Genomic DNA, 22,599 nt, shown 5'->3' on the forward strand with positions numbered 1-22,599 from the left:
AGGCAGATTTCTGAGTTCGAGGCCAGCCTGGTCTACAGAGTGAGTTCCAGGACAGCCAGGACTACACAGAGAAACCCTGTCTCGAAAAAAAACAAAACCAAAAAAACCAAAAAAACAAAAACAAAAAAACTAAGTTATCTTTTGAGGGACTAAAGGGATGGCTCAGCAGTTAAGAGCAGCACGTCCTGTTTTTGCAGAGGATCTGGGTTGAGTTTACAGAACCTACACTGGGTGGCTCACAGCCACCTGTAACTCCAGTTCTATAGGATCTAAAGCCCTCTTCTGGTCTCCAAAGGCATCTAGAAGCACACAGTACACATAAATTTATATATGCATACACACAGAAAATAAAAAACAATTTAAAAGGAGAATAAAGAAAAGAAGAATAAAAATAAAAACCTTCAAAACTGATCAAAGGCAATATAATAATAATAACAATCAGCTAATTATACCCCATGCAAGGTGCCAAGGGGGCTTTTCTGGAAGGTACTGCTTGCTGGTGGGATCCTGATCCCTTTGGTACCTGGTCTTGAGGTTTGCTCTCACACAAAAGCATCCTTACCTACTCTAACGATCCAGACGGGGAAGAAGACAGTACAACTTTCTCACCATGTCCTATTCTCTCCTATAAGCCTGCGATGACTCTCTTATGCTGCACCACAGCCAGAGCCTCCCTGGCCCCACTGACCAGAAACTTCACCTCCACAGCTTCTTCGTCAGAACCTTCACCTGCCTGTGGCTCCTCAAGTACACTTAGGCTTCTACTGCAGGGCCTTCCTATGCTGCCCTTAGGCACAGCTTACCCAGGCCTACCCCTGCCACATGATGTAGGCAAGGTTACCCCACCTGGTCCTTCTGCTTCTCATCTCACTCCCCACCCATACCAGGCTCCCACACTTGGTACTGAGGATGCTCTGGAAGTATTCATACCCAGCAGGTGCGGAGGTTGCCTAAGACCAGAAGTAGAGATGCAGCTGACCTGATGAGACCAGTGTGATGGAGGCTGGAGACTTTTCTAACCTGTGAGGTGAGCGTTGCTCAGGCGGCCATGCATTTGTTGTCACTGCTGTCGGTGCTACTATGGCTGACACGCAGGAGATGCTCACTGAGCACTTACTGAAGGAGAAGGGTAAAGAAATGGCAATTCTTTTCTTGTATCCGGAGTTCACACAGGATACTGAAGGACACTATAGCTATGTGGGCCCANCATGTGGGCCCTTTAGCATCTGCCAGACCAGCCAGCTTCATCTGTGTATTTTCAAGCTGAGATTGGTGCTTGGTGCTTCTGTGAATAGACCATTAGGGTCACCTCATAAGATCTGCGTGGCTAATATGTTGATTACAGGGACCCTACCTCTCACACCAGGCCTGGACCCACAATGACTGTAGCCCCACCTTGCTCTGGCCTCTGAAAGGTCTACTGAGCCTGAGCTGCTGGCCCAATTCTTCCTTGCTTCCTTTCCAGTGTCCAGGAATCCCAGGGTAGACACCAGGGTTGGGAGAGCTGCTCTGATAGGCCTCACTGGGTAACAAATGGGTTAATTACATACCCCCATAAAAAGCCACCATGATTTAGAGAGTGAACTAGGCAGGCCCCAACTGGCAGTAAATCAGGACTGCAGGGATGAGGCAGGCGGAGCCCCAGCCCCAGTCCTCCAATGAGCCCAAACACCTATAAATCTGCAGGAATGGCTTTTATGAAGCTCTGGGTTTTATGATGTCATTAATGTTTCTCTCCATACCTAAGGGAAAATGAAGTAAGCCATGAGGAGGTGCAGGAGCTGCTCTGGTCGGTGCGAGGGCCACTCCACAAGCTCAGGTAGATGAGGGACTTGCCTGCACCTCAGGTCATGCCCCTAGTGGACCTCACTGAGCATGTGTCAAGCCGCTCTGGTAGACGTGGGTATGCCTGCCCACACAAGGATGCTTGCAGCCTGAGATTGCTGAATGCCATCCTGCCCCGATGGGGCTCTTCTTGGGCCACAAGCCCATCATTTGGGCACACATTCATCTCCCCACAGCCTCTGCACACAGTAGCTTTGGACCTCTCAGTTTCCAGCCCAAGCCCCAGCCCCTTCAGCAGGCAGATGAGGCTGAAAGCTGGAATACGGCTGCTCGCACACCATGGGCATCTCCCTAGGCAGACCCGCTCACCTCATTAGCAGATCTGGGGCCCCCCACTTCCTGGCACCCTGCTCACCTGCACAGGGACCCACTTCAGGTTCCTGGCGAAAGTCCTGGAGACTCTGTCTTATGTGTGTGTGTCCCAAGCTCAGTGCCTGCCAGGAAGCTGCTGAGGTCAGAACCAACCAGGATTCTAAAGGGGAAGATTCCAGGGTGGTGGGACCCTCTAGGCACTGGAGCCATGAGGCAGCTTTGGCTGAGGGATGGCCCTGAGGCAAGGACAAGGACAGCAAAGGGGGAGGAGCTGGAGACTTACTGAGTAGCCTCTCCCAGAAACCGCCTGTGCCGAGCTCTGTGGGAAAAGGAAAGAGACAGTCAGTGGCAGGCTAGGCCACAGCCAGCAGCCCCAGCAGACAGGCAACGGACCCTAGGGCCAGTAAGGCCTGACTGGAGATGGGGAGCTTGGTGAGCCTAGCCTTGTCCTGCACCAGAGAGCTCCTGGGGCCGCCTCTGAAGTAGTAGTCTCCCTTCTAATTTAGCCAGGCCAGCGGTTATGGCAACAGCTCTAGGAGGCCCTACAGGGATGCCCTTAGCCTATCCACAGCTCCCTTGGGATGAGGATACTAACTAAAACTGTCCCCCAAAGTGCAGCAGGAAGACCCTGGCTGATCTGTCACCACTTCTGCTGGAGCTTCTGGAGGAGTGTGACAGCATGAGCCCTAAAGGTCAAGTGGCTCGAGGGTTAGCCAACAACCATAATGGAGGCTGGCGTGAGGACCCAGGAGCAGTTCAAGCTGCCAGGGATTTCACAGCTCCAAAGATAGGCCACAGAGCAGGCACGCGCTCGCGCGCATGTGCACACACGCATACATGCAGCAGAAGCCGTGGAAAGAAGGATGGGGGGGTGGGGGGGGTAGGGTGCAGCAGGCAAGGAGAGGTTGAGCTCCTACAAAGTGATAGTGGGGGTCAGGTGGCAGGAGGAACATCATGATGACTTGTGAGACAGTAAGATGGAGAAACAGAGTCAGCAAGGGGAAATGGAAGCTAGTAGGCCAAGCTACAATCCTTCCTTCCTTCAAAGCGATCAATCACTGATATCCTTTCCTACAGATCACTGACAGGGCTAGGCCTAGGGTCACTGCTTGGAAGGCGGAGCCCACCCAAACCTACCCTCTGTTTGGGTCCCACCTGCCAGCCACGGGCAGCTGATGGGGTGGGGGTGGGGCATAATTGGTGAGTTCTCGGCTTCACGTCGAGCTGTGTTCAGAATGCAGCTTCATTCATCCTGGGCCGCAATTAGAGTGCTAACTAGGGCAGCCCTGCGGCCCCAGACAATTACCAGCCTATTTTCCCATCTTGCAGCAACAAGATCAGGAGCCTGGCAATTATGTCTCCCTCTGCGGCAGCAGGCTGCACCCCCAATCCCCTATTTAAATGATAATGAGACACGACTCATTCAATTTAGTCCTTTAAAAAAAAAAAAAGTTCCACCCTGAGGCCACTGGGAGCTGGGCAGGGTTGGTGTCAGTAGCCATCTCCTGAGTCAGCACCCCACGGGTGGCCCTTCTGTTTCTACCCCAGTTCTTGAGTCATAGCCTATGCCTCATTTCCAGTGAGCCTGGTTGGCCTCCTTCCACCTGGCTTTGTGGCTGACTATCCCAGAGACCTAGTACCCAGGGACACTGATACATATCCCCAAGTCAGATCACTGCATATGCATCCCTACCCAGCAACTCCAGCCCAAGGTACCTCAGGGCCCAGGCCAGGATGTGCAGCTGTCTGCTCTGCTTTGGGCAAGGTAGCACCTGGTGTTTCAGACATGGCATGCCACGTATGGATTCAGACACATTTCTGGAATCGTTTCTACCCAGATAGCACTGCAGAATGTCAGTGTAGCAGCTGCCCTAGGGCACAAGGATGTCCACCTTAGGGTTACAGGGCTGCTCCTCAGGCTGCTACACTCTGCAGGATGAGACACTTAATATTCCAGATGGGCTCCTGCCAGCTCCTAACTGCTGCCCTTCGTTTAAACCTTCCTACTGGTGAGGTGCTAATTTGCCTTGGAGAAGGAAGACAAACTGCTAATTGCTCACCAACAGCCTCCATGGAAACTGCCAGGCGTGGTCAGAGCCATGGGACACCTGCAGGGGGACACCAGGGTGTCAGTCAGGGAGTACTCACATCGCTTAGCTGCTCCCTGGAGCTGCTACGCTGAGAGCTGGAAGCTTCAAGGACACTGTCATCGTCACTGTTCCGGTCACCCCCTCTGGCCATTGTGACCTTCATCTGGGGACAGGGAGAAAAAGTCTCAGACAGACAGGCACTGACCAACAAGACTTCCTGGCCAGGGCTACACCCTCCCCACAAACAGGAGCTGGTAGACTCATTCCAGGGCTGGAAGTGGCAAATGGGGCAGGAGGACATTTCCCCTTAACTTGACGACATGGGTCTATTGGGAGAGTAGTCAAGAACAGAGAGATGCGGGCCAGGAAACCCACCTGGAACAAAATGCCCCAACGAGCCACACCATCACTGGCTCTGTCCTTGATTCTTCCAGTCGCTGACTTTGAAGCTACCCCAGGGGACTGAGAGACTACAAACCAGGCCTGCTCTCCCTGCCCACGGCCTGGCCTCTCTGCCTGCTGAGGCTCTGCCGGGCTGGGTTGCCCTTGCTACCACATTGAGACATTACACCCATGCACCCACAGTGCCTCCTTTGGGAGTCACGGCAACTCCTTGGGTTTGTGATCTTGAGCTACTTCTTGGCCTCAATTTGCCAATTTGCAGGATGGAGCTGATACACTGCGGTAGGTACATGCAAACATCCCGGGGACTAGCTGACACTTGCTATAGTTAATGTTTTATACAGTCTGAGACTGAACAACCCTTTGGACAACCTTCGTTCACTCTCAGAAAAGGCTGGAACCAGATCTAGACCAAAGCGAGATATCACTGGCCTTGGCATTAGATACCGGCACCAGCAGGAACACCCACCTACACAGCTCATAGCATTCTGGGACTATTTGCAGAGGCCACCTTCCAGCCCCAAACATGAGGACCTCATACTTCCACCCAGTGCAGGTGTCTGGTCTGTTTAATGGGGAACACTCCTAGGTGCAGTGTTTGGCTAGCACTGCACAATACGGGGCTACGTGAAAGCACATAAACATTCATCTTGCTTCCACCTCTGATACCACTCCTGATCTTACATCCCTGAGCCACACTGGTATGGATTTGGTTAAAAGTCCTCAGAATCCTGTCAGTTGTCTCACCACAAGCATGTGCCAGCCCTAGAGCCAGTTTAGGCCTAGAACTGCCAACTTCTCCCCAGCCCTGGACTCGCAGGGATCCACACCCCTTTCCTATGGGAGCTAACAGAGTACCAAGGCCAAGACACTGACTAGATGTTAGTGCCTGTGCAGATGGCTAAACGGAGCCCCTCACCCAGGCAGATGTCTAAGGCCCCGGTGATGTGAACGCTGGTAGACTGCAGAGGAACTAGCCCAGCCTGAGGAGCTGGAGGTGACCTCAGTCACTGACTGAACTAACTCTAGAGGGACTTTTCATGACTAGACCAATTGAGAGTCTACTGGTATCTCTGTCATCAGGTTGACTGCCGTGGGGTGTTCTCTCTTCTGACCTACGGTGGACAAAGACTCACTGGTAAATCGTGAGGGCTGAAATATACACCAATGCAGTTGAACTGTGAGGACGCTGGGCATGTGTTCTGCTTGACACATACCTACAGAAGCCATCTTTTCTCTAAGCCAGACACTGGAGTGAGTGCTGTACCCTAGGACTCTATGATGGAACCCTGTAGGTGATGTGGGCTGCTGTCTGTTATTCTTTCTTAAGTGGTTGTCCATGGATTGAAAACCCCACTTCCTACAGTTTTATAGAGCTGAGTCCTGTGTATCACAGACACATGGGACAGTTGTCACCTTCTGTCACCAGGTGGATCCAAAACAGCGCCACCTGCTTGCCATTTGCTGTTTCTTGCTTTTTACTCATTCTGAGGAAGTTTCCTATCAGCTATGCCAGAGGCAGGGAGATGCCATGCTTCCATCTCCAGCATTTATAGAAGGATGAGATCAGTATACCTGGACCTCTGTCTGCCTGGAGCCAGAAAGTGGCTTGTTTGCTGGGGGGGGGGAGAGGGGGAAATATCTGTACTTATACCTACTTTTGGGCCTTGTAGATCAGCCACCAGTCCATCCACTCATCCACCCAACATGCCCTGAGTTCTTGTACACTGGGCACTTCTGGACAACGGACAGTCACATACCCCTCCATGCATGGAGCCTTCAAAATCATATGGCTCCCAGTTACTGTAAGGGAAAGAAAAGCCCACCTGAAAGACAGCAGCAGGTACTCAGAGGGCAAACTGCAGAGAAAGGTAGGAGGGCCACCAGAGGGCTGCTCTATGTTGGGCAGTGTTTCATGTGTTCTGTGACGCAACCACTCTGATGGACAAAGGTGGGCTAGTGTGTACGCTCCAGTTTAGGAGGCTCCAGACATGGAACAGAGGTCAAGGCTGCTCCAATCATTTGAAGTTTGCTCCTGCAATATTTCTGGGTGACTATGGCCTACAGGCTCCTGAGCAACCTCAGCAGCCCAGGAGGTTTACAGGGAATGGCTGGAAGCCCAGGCTCAGGGAGGAACCACAGGTACTGTGCCGACACACACAGCTTCTTTACAAAGCCGTGGGCGGGCAGGTACTTCTGAGCAGTTCTCTTAGGCTTGGATGTGAAGCAGGATGTCCGCCAACATGGAGTCCATGCAACTGCACATGCACCCCAGGGGGGACACAGCCACATTCAGTCTCTATCTCTCCCCTGTAGTCCTTTCTGGGTTTCTGAGGTCACCTCCGAGACCAGTTATTTTACTAGTCTCATTGGCTGGCTATGTAGGTGGAGCTTCATGTCTGGTCTTTCACCCAGCCTCATGTAGTAGCTTAATATATACACTATGTTGTGCATATATGTGTGTGAGTATGCAGGCCACAGTGCGTATGTGGAACTTAGAGGACAATTTGTGGGAACCACTTCTTTCCTTTCACCACGTGGGTTCCAGGAATTTGAACACGGGTTGCCAGGTTTAGCAACAAGTACCTTTACCCACTGAGTCATCTCTCTGGTTTATAATTAATTCTTTTCTTAATATTGTTTATTTTTATTTTGTGTAGAAGTGTTTTGCCTACATGTATGTGTATGTACCATGTGCGTACATTGCCCACAGAGACCCAAAGAGGTCATCAGATCTCCTGGAACTGGAACTACAGATGTCAGTGAACAACCATTTAGATGCTGGGAATTGAATCCCAATCCTCTGGAAGAGCGCTCAGTGCTTTTAACATTGAGCCACCTCTCTTGCCACACGCGGGCTTTAATTGTTCTTGGCCAGGTACTTGCCAGACAGTAGCATAAGCCCAAGGCATCTTTGGACAGCCCCTGAGGGCTCACAAGCCTAGGGTCACTGGTAGCTCCGAGAAGCAGGATTAGAAGCAAAACTGGCAGCCTTGCGGGTAGAACTTTCATGGACCCTCAGTTTTGGTGGGATTCAGCCCTTGGCTCTGGGCTGTGCAGATCTATGAGGAAGTTGCAAGAAGAAAGAAGGCGTCCAGACTAGGGGGCAGGAGAGTTCCAGGAAGTGACACGGAGGAAGGTGAAGCAATGACTAGGGGTCCAAGACAGAGAGAGCTCACAAGAGCTCAGAGAAAGGCCAATATTGTCCTGCTGGCTTCCCAGGCTAGCTTACAATGCACTGATCTTGTAGCCCGGCATGTCCCAAGGTCCATAAATTCAGATTGAGTAGGCTGGCGAGCCAGGCTGCTTTCCCATCCAGCAGCCTCGGTCAGCGTGTACTAGTGAAACACCCCTACTTCCTGGTGTAAGTCTGGGAAGGACATGGGACATGGAAACTACAATAAGCTGACAGAAACTTGCACCCAAACCTGTTCAGTGTTACTCATGTGCACGTTACCGACGAGTCAGGCAGAGAAACTGAGGTACCACATGTGATCAGTGGGACCTTGAGTGGGGGAGTCCACTCCTTGGCACCAATGTCTGCCAAAGGCTGGAATACATACAGGGCTTCAGCTGACACAGCTTGGGCAGACAGGAGGGCAGGGTGGAAAGAGTCCTAAGTCACTCCAATTAGCAGGACCAAAGCAAGGGCAGTGTTGTGTAGTAAACTGGCTTTATTTCTGGTAAACCCCCAGAAATGCCTGCCAATTTCCACAGAGTTCAGCTACCCAGGGCAACCAGACTTGCAGGCTGGGAAAGGGCTCCAGCAGCCATGAATGGTGGCTCTAGCAATGAGGTGCCTCCTTCTCCCTACTCAACACCAAGCTGCACATGGAAGTCATTGCTTCCAGGGCTGGGTGCCAAGTGAACTACTGTCCCAGGCAGGAAGCATGTGGTTTACTGTGGCTTCCTACAGTCCACCTAAGTTCTGCATTTGAAAGAGGGAGACAAGGATAGGGCAGTTAATTTCCTGGACCAAGGATGAGGAGTACGGCTGCCTGGCTGCTTTCTGCTTATAAGCCCTGGGAAATCCCTGCAAGGGGCAGCAGCTCCCTCAGGCATCAGACCCAGGATAGGCCAGAGAGGTGGAAGCATGGTTGGCTCCCCATTGTTCAATGTGAAAAGCCAGTGGAAGATACACTTGCAGCATGTCAACCTATATATACAGTGTATCCTATATGCACAACTTGCTATTCTATATATACAATGTATCCTGTATGCACAGCATGCCATCCTACACATACAATGTATCCTGTATGCACAGCATGCCAAATGAACATACCATGCCCAACATGTCTGGTACTCCATGTATGCTATAAGTACATCTTGTATACATGGCATTCTGTGTGCATAATACATCCTATATGTACAGTACATCCATATGTAGATGGTGTGTCCTGTACAGTGCATTCCCTATAGATGTTGCCCCATGCTCTGGCCCCCCAGCAGCCACTCTAAGCCTATTCTTTTTAGGAGATTGACCCCTGCTCCTACATCTTCAGGTCACTGACCCATGATCATCAGAAGGACTCTGGAGGAATAGTACAGCTTGGGACTGACCCAAGTTACCCAAGTAACCGATGCCCTCATGCAGTGAACTATGCCAGGCAGTAACCCTGACTCACTGGATCTCACAGTGCTGCAACCCATGCTGAATGAGGCTGAGCTGTGACTATCTTTGATACTCTCTTTTCCCCAGCCATAACCCTTACTCATTGTCAGTTTGAGTCCTGACTTCCCATGTCTTCTGAGACCTTAGAACAGGTACTGGCACAGCAAAAGACCTCAGCCAGCACAGCAGGGAAACTCACCATTTCTGTTTTGCTGTCTCAAAGTCAGATGGTCCCCTACCCCTGGCCAGCAGCACTCACCTCAGTGACTACACCCCACACTTCCCCTCCACAGGTACCCGCTGTGGCTCCAGACCTGGGCACTCCATACAGACCTCTCCCTTCAGAACTGAGTACTCAGAAGCACCACAGATCTATCTGGCAAAGACACTCCATTTGCTTCTTTCCCCATTAGCACCAAGATGTCACTGTTGTTTACTACTGTCCCCAGTGGAGGGTAGGGAGATGGCTCAGTGGTTAAGGGCATACATTTCTCTTCCAGAGGTCCCAAGTTCAATTTCCAAGTGGTTTGCTATAGTTCCTCACTTTGTTCCAGTTAGGGGCACAGTTCCGCGTAACTATGCTTTGACTGAGTGATCATTTGCTCACAACATGAGCCCAGATGGGGAAAGAAAGCACGGTCCATTTCTGTTTCAAAAGATAATTGCGTCTGCCTAGACAGGGATGACGGACAGCCCAGAGAAGGGTACAGATGCCAAGGGAAGAGAGTTTTCATGTAAATGTGTTTGTTAGGCATGCAAGGCAGATCATGCTTCCTGGTAAAGGTATTAGGTGATCCCTAGCTTTCCCACCATACCAATCAACAAGACTGCATGTAACATCTGGATGGAGAAAAATGGACCTGTAACCAAGCGGGAGTTCACACTGATCGTATGGGTGTCCCCTATACAGTCTGGTGCTGAAGTTCTGCTATGTCAGACAGACACAGCCCAGAAAGGAGACACACTCTCATGGTTGCAATTAGCACTAGCGCTCCAACTGGGAAATTCCCTTTCAGTAAGCCCCTTATGTCATCTCCTCTGGGCTCAGTTGGGTCAGCACAAGCCCTGTCTGCTATTCCTGAACTATACCATCTATGTGTTAGCGAGTGGGCTAAAAGACTCACTGGGTTGCTGCAGCTCCCTGCCGATCCCTGTGAAAGTAAACCGGGGTCATGGTAGGGTTTAGATTTGGGGCATCCCTCACAGCCCATGTGCTAAAGGACACATGCCAGCCTCTGGAACTGCTGGGACACAGTGGAAACCCTAGGAGTCACAGGTAAGAGACCAGACTGAGGCTCTGAAACCATGAGTCCAAGTCTTTCTTTCTCACAAGCTGTTTACCTGAAGTATTCAGTCACCATATGTAAAGCTTACTAGTTCACATGCTGCTGGCTGATTTCTCTCCCTAACTCAGCAGCGTGAGAGCTTGGTACAGGGAGTCTTCAGCTCTGCCTGGCATAGTAGGCCCAACGGAAGGGAAGCTTGGGCAGTGTTTGGGATGACTGTGTTCCCACACTCAGCAGTGCTGGAGAACTGAGTGCAGGCCATCTTCACACTTCTCTACATCCTTCTAGGATGCAGAGAGGTAAGTTCTGTGGTGAGGCAACACGGCCCAGCAAAGGCATGGAGTTAACAAGACTCGGGAGGCAGAGGCAGGCGGATTTCTGAGTTCGAGGCCAGCCTGGTCTACCAAGTGAGTTCCAGGACAGCCAGAGCTATACAGAGAAACCCTGTCTCTAAAAACAAAAAAAANNAANAAAAAAAAAAAAAAAAAAGAGAGAGACAGAGACTAGCAGGGGTCTGGAGAGCTACGATGCCCTACAGGAGCATGTGTCCAATGATCTGACTCCCTCTTATTAAGTCCCACTTTCTAGGGTTCAACTGTGTCCCAGCAGTGCCAGAGGATGAGCCTTAGAACATGGGCCTTGAGGGATGTCCCAGATCTAAACCACAGCCTGGTCCCATTTCACTTCCACGGGGATCTGCATGGAGCTGTGGGGGCCCAGTGGAACTTCAGCAGCCTCCTTCCAGCTTGCCCTCTGGGTCCTGAATGCACCTCCTTATCCCAACCCTAAGGTGCGTCTCAACAAAGCTATGACACTCAAAACAGTCTGGTTTGGCCACAGCAGTGCTAAAGAAGGGGACTGGGCCTCCAGACAAGGACAAGATGAGCCTCCAGGGTCTGGGCCTCAAACTAGCTAAGTGGTATGAGAGGAAGAAACCACCAAAATCATAGAACCATTGGGCTGGTGAGATGGCTCAGCAGGTAAGGGCACCCGACTATTCTTTTGAAGGTCCTGAGTTCAAATCCCAGCGACCACATGGTGGTTCACAACCATCTGTAACGAGATCTGGCGCCCTCTTCTGGGAGTGTCTGAAGACAGCGACAGTGTACTTACATATAATAAATAAATAAATAAATCTTAAAAAAAAAAAAAAATAGTAACCATCACACATTCACTTTAAGTCTATTACCACCTTTTTGTTTTTTGACGACAGGGTCTCAGGCGGCCAAGGGTGGCCTTGAACTTACTATGTAGGTAAGGATGAATTACAGGGTATTGTCAACACACCCTGCTGACTTACTCTTTACCTCTCATTTCTACACCCTTAAGGCATATGTGATATTATGAACATTCTTTCTTTACAGGGATAGAAACAGAGGCCTAGAAAGGGGAAGCTACCAAGCTAGAAAAGGCAGTGCAGGGAATGCGATACCTTGTATACATGCACGCAACTGCCAAAAATAAAAAGGATTAAGAAAAACACGCGCACACACAGGAGACAGTACAGGGGTATAAAAGTATCAGCCAAGGCTCAGGAGGGGAGCCATTTCCAGCTCACTGAGCAATGGGGAAGCCGCAGGTCTTGGGCCCTGGAAAAGGTGAACAGGCACGCTGTGGTTACAGGGCTGGCTTTCAGGACAGGGACTTCCCAACACCTGAGGTGGCAGAAAACTTCTGATCACAATCATGAGCAGACACTGCCAGACGCCAGCTAAAGAAAGACAAAGCAAGTCAAACTCACCAGGCCTCCTGATGACCTTGAAGGTGGGCTGTCGTGAACTAGTTTCACAGACTAGGAAAGGAACAGAATTGGTTTTCTGTGAGATAAGCTCTCACCTCCTTCAATGAGATCTACCTTGCCCCCAGCTGCCCAGAAAACCTAAGCAAACTATGGCGGGAAACTGTAGCGTGACAGGCGCAGGAAGAGCTCCCCGTCAGTAAGGGTATATAGGCCTGGTTGGGGAAAGGCGGGCAAAGGGGTCACCACATAAGGACAGCTAGAAAAAAAAAAAAAACCCACAAAGGTGAGTTAGCCCAAGGAAAGCCAGGTCCTGAGGGATTGCATACAACATACAGGAAGCTAGGTTTCAAGCTGGGGTAGGGGAACACTTGCTCTAAAGACCCTCTCACACAGACCATACTTACAGGCAAACCCCACTGCCTACCTACCTACAGGCTAGCCAGAGTGTGTGGAGATGGCCAAGGGCATCTGTGGCCTCTGTTGGCCAGTCAGTAGAGACAGGGTATCACTATGAACAACAATTTGCCATACTCCTGCCTCAGTCCCCCAACTGTTGAGGTCATAGGTATTCGTTATCAACACCCAGCTTTGTATCAGTTTTGTGACTACATTTCTTGAGGAATTTATCTGTATCACTCAGTTGTAGACTTGGTTGGAATTAAACCCATTCCTGATCATCTATTTCATGTCTATGGCACCTAAGAAATGGCAGCATGTGTTGTTTTCTTGGTTAATTTAGCAAGGGATTTTCTCGGCTTATTACTTGTCCAAGTTACGCTCTATTGTCAATTTGGCACAACCTAGAATCACCTGGGAAGAGCTCTCAACTGAAGAAAAGCCTTGATCAGTTTTGACTGTGTGGCCGACCATTCCCAGTACCCTGTGGCACTCACAGACAGCCCTATGCTGTGTAGGAAAGCTTGCTGACCATGATCAAGGAAGGAAGCCAACAAGCAGCCTCCTCCCATGGTTCCCACCTCCAGGCTCCTGCCTTGAACTCCTCTCCTCACGACTTTGAATGATGGGAAGCACAGGCCTCCCTCACAGATTGACTAGGAAGTCTCTTTCCTGTGCACAGCTGCCATCACTGAGTTATCTGAGACGCAGTAAGTGTCTGACTCTGCTGGCTCCCACCTCCGATACATGTCTCCTCAGGCCCTGGGCTAGCTTTCTAACACTCTATATAAAAGCACAGATCTACACACACACACACACCTCAGTGATATGTTTAAAAACAAGGTCTAGTATTAAGGCTGATCTCAAACTCATGATTCTTCCTCAGTCTCCCAATGCTAGTAGCATCACAGGTGCACACCACTAATCCATTACTGATTACTTTCATAATTACATCTTAAAATGATAATACTTTTAAGTAAGCAAACTTAAATTTCTTTTATTTTAAAAAGACTTATTTATTTTATGTATACGAGTACACCGTAGCTCTCTTCAGACACACCAGAAGCATCAGACCCCATTGCAGATGGTTGTGAGCTGCCACGTGGTTGCTGGGAACTGAACTCGGGACCTCTGGATGAGCAGTCAGAGTTCTTAACCACTGAGCCATTTCTCCACCCCAAGTAAGCAAACTTAAAATGCTATCTATTGTGAATCCCAGCATTTGGGAGGCAGAGGAAGGCAGAACTTGGAGTATAAGGCCAGCCTGTTCTACAGAGAAACTTTCAGGACAGCCAGGGTTACAAGGAAAAAAAGCTGCCTTGAAAAACAAAACCCTCACTCTGATGGTCTGTGTGGTATGGCTTACTAGGACATTTTGAATCCTGTGGCTCAAGTGTCATTCCACCAAGAGTGCTGCTGAGTCTAGACCCTGCCCACACCCATCTATACCTAGTTCTCTAGAAACTGCCCAGGAGATCTTGTAGCAGGGCTGAAAAACTAGCTCCTGTGGACTTACCCCTCATCTCTGGCAACTATGGGGGGGGGGGGGCATCCACTTGTCACTTCTACTTCAAGCAGAGGGTCACTCTGCCACTTGTGCAATGGGAATCTGGGAGGGTTGATAAGGCAGGTAGAGATCCCAGGTCAGGCCATGTCACCTGTCATTCCTAGGGGCAGGGGCAGGGGCAGACACCTCCTTTCATCAAGATCTGCTGCTCCAAGGCCCTGAGACATTATTCTTCTGTTTCTGGTCCGATCTCACTTCCTTTGCCAAGGTCTGGTCGCTCCCTCTGCCATATGCCCTTCTTCTAAGATTGCTAGTTTGTGGCCCCTGCAGGCTTATCAGCTGGAATTTACTGGGACTAGTTTCTGGATGAAACCTGGTGAGCAGGTTGGGAAGACTGGTAACTTCATTTCACGGGCCGTGTCTCTAACATGAAGGGCAGGATAGATGTCTAGCCTCTGCCTAGCTAGACAAACCTTTGCAGCCTTGCAAGGCAGGGTGGTGAGTCAGGTAAAATACACACACATGCACTTGCGGGCTCATGCAATGCCTTGGGGAGGTGATGTCAGCTCATGCCTGCATTCTTCCCTCCTAGGCTGCTCCACTTCTTGACTCTGCCACGGGAAAAACCCAAGGATCATTCTACTTCCAGGTCCTACAAAGGGGCTACCTAGGCTCCCAGGGGACTTACAACTACTCACGGGGGTTCTTTCTGTTACACTTCCTGTTACACTCAGTGGGAACCCCGTGGGCTTCTTCAGCCTCCCTTCTCCTTGGTTATGCTACCTCATTCACAGCTAAGGAAAGCTACACTGAACCTGGTGCAGAGGCCCTAGCAACAGTAAGATGCTAATGGCCAATCAGATGATGGCACTGCTCACAAGGTCCATTTCCAAAGGATCTTCTAGATCCCACTCACGTCACCTCAACTAGGATGAGCCTACTGCCCCCTATAGCAGTCAGGACCCAAGCTTCCCTCCAGGGCAGCTCCAGGCAACCTCACCTCAGGGCCCATACACCCAGCTGCATGTCCTAGCAGGCCCACATAGCCTTTGGTCAGACAGCTGAGTTAGCAACATTAGAATCTGACAGATCCAGAAGAGCCTGGATCTCCAGCTATTCATAATTACATGTACCACAACAGCAATTCCCCAAGACAGGTTCCAGAACATGGCCCATGTGTGTGACCCTGCCATTGGGATCCTGATGATGCTGCCCTCCCCATGCTGGGCGTATGTAGTCTTTAATGGTGTAAACACATATATTTGAGTGCAAGCATACATGTGTCCGTGTCTGCTATGAAGGTCTGAGAACAGCTCTCAGGAGTCTGTTCTCTCCTGCCACCTTGTGGCGTCCGGGGATGGGGCCAGTGCACAAGCACCTCTACCTGCTAAGCTCTGGCCCACTGAGTTCAAGTAGTCTTCTTTATCAAGTGTCCACGATGCCAGCCCCAGTTCCCAGGCGCAGAAACCCGGCTGGTCATGGCCACCTCAACCTATGCTAACAACTAACCGGTCTTTCAACCCTGGACTAGGCTAAGAGGGCAGCAGAGGATGCTAAAAGAACTTTCTGGACTCAGGCAACCTTTCTGGACCCAGAAAGGTTGTGGGGGTAGGATTTCCCTACCTCTTGTAGGTCCAGGGCAATTTAACTCAGGCCCTAGGATCCTTGGGCCACTTCATGCAACCAATGCTTCTCAAAACACTGACATGGGTAGGATTGGTTCAGAGGGACATGAATCCTGCCCTCAAGAGCTCCCACCTAATTCAGAATCCTCCTCAAACCTCTATTACCTATGCCTGGGTCATGGCCAGGCCAGTGCCTTCCCAGACCCACAGGACCCTCAATCTAGCACTTAGTAAATGCAAATTCAAATCTAGATACATAAAAACACTCAACGGAATAAATCACGGGGCACAGATTATCTATTTAAATTAAAATAAAAAACACTAGCAATGTTATAAAAATGGCATGGCACTTTTTATTTTTACAATCAGAAAAATAAGTCCCAAATTCTCAGTTCAGAGGCTGTAGTTTAACAACAGAAAGTGGGTAAAAAGTCAGGGTAAANAGGTACCAGGTAAGACTGGGGAACTTGGCCTGCTCAGCCCAAAGAACCCCAGGTAGCCAGCACAGAAGTTCCAAGTCTAGTAGTGTCCTCTGCTCTGGTCACTTCCCCTTCAGGGCCTAAACAGCCACTTGGGTTCCAGTGTGGGGCTGCCCTGAGATGGGGCTGGGGCGGGGGTAAACAGCCCCTGATCACAGGTAGTGCGGGCTGTGGGACAGGGCAGGCCCAAAGATGTCTCTGTAGTAACAGGTGTCAAAATCAGGGCTGANCACTGTTATAATGGGAATAAAGAGTTCAGATAGTGGCTTCCAACTGCCCTACCATGCCTCTGGGGTGGAGGAAGAGCCCTGAGAGGTGGGGAAGCAGCCACTAAGTCACCACCCCTTCACATCTCTCATGTGACTGGAGGATCTTCAAGTGTGACACTAGCATCATCCCACAGCCAAGAAAACTTTGACCTGAAACCTGGCCAACCAAGTCCACAGTGTGGCCAAGTAAGCCACTGTGCTCAGGGCAGGGAATACTACATTGGTGGGAAGAGGGAGTGAGGGGGAGATGGGAGAGTGAGGCCTAGGCAGGCACTTCATCACACATGTCCACCACATACAGGCATACATAGANANANCATTCACACCTGCACACATGCATGAGAGACTCAGAGATGCAAAGACAGTGTTGGCAATTGAGGCACCAAAAGATGCTGAGGGATCCCAACAGCTCCAAGTCCTTAGGGTGGCCGTGTAACCTCTCCTAGGAGTTGTCAATCACAAAGCAGTGTATGTGAGGAGCACAGTAACACCAAGAGGCCCGATACCCATGGAGGGGACAGTGGGATGACATGGAGTTCATCTCTCCTTCTGATGCGATGGGCCCAATCAGCCAAAGTAGTCTGGAAACAGCGTTGGGGCAGTCTGGGAAACCATCTTAGGCTTACAGAGAGCCAGTTCTCACTAGTGCGGTCCAACTGTAGCTTAACAAACTCACCCAGGAAGTTATCTACAAGCCTCAAGCTCCAGGACTCACAAATGGGGCTTGGCGGGCCACCCCTGGGGCAGAGTGTGGAGGCCACTGTGACCTCAGGGGCCTGAAGGGATGGCCCAATATCGAAGGCCGGGGATGACGAGCTGGCACCAGTCCCAGCAGGGATTGCCGTCTCAGCTGACAAAGGGGCCCCAGAAGAGGCTGGGGGCAGGGGGGGGGCAGGCCTGGCTGCCCTAGAAGTGAAGGGCTATCAGGAAGAGGAAGTAACAGTTGAGGTTTTCGAGGCTGGTTTGGACCCAGAAGTGACCGCAGGGGCTTCTTTGGGCCCATGAGNGGCTGTTTGGGTATGTGGGATTGCTCTGGGCTAAGACGGGGGCACTTCTGTTGTTGTGACTGTCTAGGGCTCAGCAGGGCAGGCTTGGGAGGGTTAGTCTGTTCTGGGCCTTCAACTAATTGCTGAGGCTGTTTGGAGCCCACTGATGACTGTTGAGAGCAGCTAGGCTGGCCCAGGAGGGATCTATGGGGCTTGCTCTGCTGACGTGAGGCCAAGAGTGCCCGCTGGGGGCAGCAGCACTGGCCTGAAAGGCAGCTGGTGGGACGACGGCGTGGTTGCAAGGTGAGAGTCCGAGGGCACTGATGACACCGGACTAGCAGAGACTGTGGGGGCTGGCAGCGCTGTCCTGTGGTAGCCCTACAGGGCTGGTCACAGGGACACAGTGTGGTCCATGACCGCAAAGGTTGGCAACGGTGCCATACGGTCAGTAGAGACCGGCAGAGGTGACACGAGGTCAACAGGGACCGAAGTGGGCGGTAGTGATGCCATGGAGTTTGGATGGACCGCAGGCGCTGCCTGGAGCCTGGAAGCGCCAAGAGAGGCGTGCGGGGCTGAGCCAGGCGTGAGCGCTGGGGCTGGCTGAGCTGATCTGGGGCCGGAAGCAGAAGCTGGGGACGATGGTGCTGACCAGGGCCCAGAAGTGGGCGCCGGGGCTGGCAGGGCTGTCTCAAGCCTAGAAGTGATCGATGGGGCCAAGCACGCTGACCCGGGGGTGGCCGCTGGGGCTGGCAGGGCTGCCCCGGGGCTGGGAGGGGCCCCTGGGGCTGGCTGGACTGGCTGAGCTGTTGCTGCTGCTGGTGCTGGGCCGGGCCGTTCTGGTGCCAGGGGCTGGCTGGGAGCGGCCCCCCTTCTGGGGAGCACACCTGCATGGAAGAAAGAGTATGTGTCCACCTGGGCAGGTGCGCCAGCGGACCCCCCATCCTGCCCAGGCCCAAGACATGCTATTCCCTCTCCAGAGCCCAATTCCCAAAGGAGCTCAGAGCAGAGGCTTAACTGCAGAGAAAACCCCTTTCTGTGAAGAGGGCACAGATTTAAGGGTCCCCAGAAGAATGCAGCTGCAGCACTGAGCCATGACCCAGGACAGACCCATGCTCAGGCAGCCCAGCCCAGCTTCCACCTGCTCTGACAGACCTCATCTGGGCAGGAACGCTCCTCCAGGGGGCCATCCTTTTCCTTGGTTTCTCCTCTCACTCCTCGACCACCAACCTGAAGCCTTTGGCTGAACACTCCCCTTTCTTAGCAGGAGCATGGTCCCCACATCCATTTACAGAGACACTCTAGATGTCTCCAGACACCTAGCCGGCGGAACCTGACGGACGCAGTGGGAAACGGGGCCGGCCTATCAGCTTGGCACTGTCGCCCATCCTGGCCAGCACACACCCCTGTACTCCTGGGGAGAAGCAATAGCACTGGCCTGGCAGGCCTTTCCAGCTGGGCAGACAGACAGGTCCCCGAACCTCTGTGACCAGCCTGGCTCCTGTCTACCCCATACCCCAAGCCCAGCAACGATGGAGTGCATTGCCAGGCAGGCCAAATGCCGAAGGGTGGGGTCCAGGTTTGTGTTTGGTCCTGGTGCAGATCCCACAATTGCAGAGGTCTTAAGTAAGGAAGGGCACAGAATGCTCACCTGTTTGGAGGGCTGCAAAGGGACCTTCCTAGTCCCTTCATCACAAGAGGGCTCCGCATCCTGTCCTGGACTGCCCACCTCCAGGGGCTGCCTGTTCTCACTCAGCTCCGCAGATGGGCAGTTTTCTGACTCTCGGGGCTTCTTCACGAGGCGTTGATCCCATTTCTCCTTCCGCTCATGTGGCTTCAGAGCCATATCCTTCTGCAGAGGAAAAAGGAAATGCCTGTCAACCTGTGGAAACATCCTAGGAAGCCATGTATGGTGATTCCTGAGCGTAAGGAGCCTCTAACCTAGAAAGGCCATGTTTAAAGGAGAATGGACAGGTAATGGGTAGATGATGTGTGAGGCCCTAAGTCCCCAGGGTCCAGTATACAGCACTGTAGGATCTTCACTTTTGGCATACTCTGAGATGACATGTTGGCCTGGGGCTCATCAGGTGACACCCAGGAAATGTCCCCTGGCAACATCAAACTCCCCACAGGAAGTTACCCTCTCAGGTGACCCCAATTCCCTACAATTCGTCCCAGCTGACATACTTTATTCCTAGGTGACTAAAGAGTCTTGCCAACTATCGTCAGATTTTTAAGGTCATTATGGTCATCTGGCCTGTCTCTGGGGCCCCCACTTCTGCAGCAATGGCCAGCACTGATCCCAAATGGTGGCGCAGAAGTGAGGTAAACACTGACATGTACTCCCCCCAAAGCAGTGGCCAGTGAAGAGGTCTACAGAAAAACACAAATGGAAAGTCTGTATGTAAGGGAACACCATGAGGAAGCCAGGGGAGAGCTACCATGCCTCTTCCTCCCAGAGATAGAAGATTTGAATTTCCTGGCTTGCCTCCCTGCCTTGGACAGGTCAGGGCTGAGTATAAGGACCTCCTGGCAGTATACACAAGTATTTGCAGGTCCTGTCCTCATTGTCCCCTCACTGCAGACTGTCTAGTCACTTTCCCACAAGGGTCCTGGGCTGTCAAACTGCCCTGTTGCTAGGGGCTAAGATGTGCAAAAGCAAAGATTTACAGACTCTGATGTTATATATAGCTGACATGGTGCTTTCTTCAGGGTGTATTAGACCCAAGTCTAAACAAACTGAGGTCAACTTAATGGACACTAAACAATAACAGCCTGAATAGGATGCCAGTCCTAGAGGCAAGCCCTGACTTCAAGGGAAGAAGAAATAGAGAGGGATGCTGACAGCCATGTGGCTGCAGAACCAGGCCTCAGGTTTAAATCGACTATCCTCCCTCTGCATCTATTTGGCACTTTGCTTCTTTTCGTTTTGTTTTGTTTTTCCAGACAGGGTTTCTCTGTGTAGCCTTGGCTGTCCTGGAACTCACTCTGTAGACCAGGCTGGCCTTGAACTCAAAAATCTGCCTGCCTCTCCCCCCCCCCCAGTGCTGGGATCAAAGGCGGGTGCCACCACGCCCGGCTGGCACTTTTCTTTTTAAAAAGACAAAAGACTCTACTGGCCCCTTCAATTCAGCTGGTAAACTCTATGGTCTCATCTCATATATGGGATTGTCTTATTGGTCATCTATCCCCTTTAGACTAGGGAAGGGCTGGTGAGTGACAGCAGCCAGCCCCTGCCCTAAGAGAAGAGACCTTCTAATTTTCCTTCATGAATATGTATGTACAGTAGCCTGAGAGAACAGAGATAACTCAAGGGGTACTGGCAGGGCTGTCATCAAACCTCACTTCTGAAACTCCGGGTTTCAACTCACTACCACCTGACATATTAGGAGAGAGCACAGAAAGTGTAAGAGGCTGGGCCTAGCAATGCATGCCTTTAATTCCAACACTAGGAGGCAGAGGCAGGTGGATGGACTTTTGTGAGTTTGAGACCAGCCTGGTTTACAGAGTGAGTTCCAGGAAACCCCATCTCAGAAAAACAAAAACAAAACAAAAAGAGCACCATCTGGCCTATCTTGGATCATTCTGTCTGTCTGATCACAACTCTGCCCAGTAGAACCCATCTCTAAAAGCCCCGACTTTTTGGAGCACCAGTGAGGGAAGGGATCCTCACTGGCCTGAGCTATACTCAGATCAAAGGGAAATAACACACAATACAGGGCTGCCTTTAGCTGTTCTACAATCTACCTCCCCCTACTGGTTAAATACTGAAGCTCAAAGAGGTTGTGCAGCCACAAGTCAGAGTCTTAGGCATTCTGTGAGATACTCACTGGATGGATATAAAGCCAGTACTGAATACCTTTAAAGTCATTAAAGGCTCAAAAAAGCCAACCAAAAAGACAGCCTGGTCTCTAGTGCCCCTAGAGCCTTGTGCTAGGAAACCCTCCTCCAGTCCTCTGGGGAATGCAGCTCCTCCCTAAACTTCTGCAGAAGCCAAAACCTGGGAGCTCACCGGGCCAGGACCTGTAGCTGTAAGCTGGAGCTCACAGCAGATCTGACTACCATATGCATCAGTGTTAGCCACCAACACTTAATTCCATACACAAGGTCCCACTGTGGCAACAGCCTCCCAATCATATGCCAGCTTCAAGCCTGTTTCCCTCCTCCAAAAGAATGTCAGCACTGAGTGCCTATCAAAGGAAACTGCCCACTCAATCTTCTCTTTTTCCTTTCTGGTTTTGAGACTGTGTTTCTCTGAGTAGCTCTGGTTGTCCTAAAACTCACTATTTAGACCAAACTGGCCTCAAACTCAGAGATCTGCCTGCTTCTATCTGCATGCACCACTACTGCCCATCCCTCTTCCCCATTCAATTTTCTGATGGCAACTTTACGTGACTGTTCCCAAGTGTTATTACTATGCAACACCAACAAAATTTCTAATTGCACTGCAGTAAAACAACCACAATGAGACTTGCTTCTCTTTGGGGTCCAAGCTGTCATGGCCCTCCCAAGCGAGGCTCAGCCCCACTCCTTTTAGCCAAGAAGGTACATGCTCACGCCTACTCCTGTGACCAACCAACAAGCCCAAGACAAAGCAAAGAGGCCTGACCCAGGAACAGTCTGTTTGAAACCTTGCTCCCAGCTTCCCAACACACGTGACTATATTGACCACAGAAGGCTGATTCTGGAGCCCAGGAACCTTACATAGATAGGCAACCACTGCGTCAGCATTCAAGGACCCCTTCTGACCAAACCAACTATTTAAAAATCCCAGCAGCCCCAGCTGGGTAGTGATGGTGGCATACACCTTTAAGACCAGCACTCAGAGAAAGAAGCAGAGGCAGGCAGATCTCTGAGGCCAGCTTGGTCTACAGAGTGAGTTCCAGGACAGCCAGGACTATACAGAGAAACCCTGTCTTGGATAAAAGGAGGGGAAAAAAAAAAGACAAACACACACCCACACACAGGAGTTGGAGAGATAACTCAGTGGTTAAAAGCAGTAGCTGTTCTTCAAGAGAACCCAGGTTCCCAACACCCATATGGCAGATTGCA

At 51.1% G+C, this 22,599-nt stretch overlaps 1 protein-coding gene across 8 annotated transcripts in view; it reads right to left on the minus strand.

Moving 5' to 3' along the window:
* Fbrsl1 (fibrosin like 1) overlaps positions 1-22,599 on the minus strand; it is an 84,369-nt gene that overhangs the window by 49,971 nt on the left and 11,799 nt on the right. For 7 of the 8 annotated variants that reach the window (XM_021186670.2, XM_029533493.1, XM_029533489.1 and 4 more), the window contains exons 2-4: positions 19,199-19,399; positions 4,306-4,410; positions 2,441-2,476 (exon numbers count right to left, since the gene is read on the minus strand). In XM_021186670.2, coding sequence (XP_021042329.1) covers positions 2,441-2,476; positions 4,306-4,410; positions 19,199-19,399 — 342 coding nt within the window. Of the gene's footprint in view, positions 1-2,440; positions 2,477-4,305; positions 4,411-16,072; positions 18,435-19,198; positions 19,400-22,599 lie in introns of those variants that run through there. The other variant, XM_021186672.2, reaches the window with a different exon arrangement.

The sequence above is a fragment of the Mus pahari genome, chromosome 23 (genome assembly GCF_900095145.1).
Source record: "Mus pahari chromosome 23, PAHARI_EIJ_v1.1, whole genome shotgun sequence".
NCBI classification, from domain to species: Eukaryota; Metazoa; Chordata; class Mammalia; order Rodentia; family Muridae; genus Mus; species Mus pahari.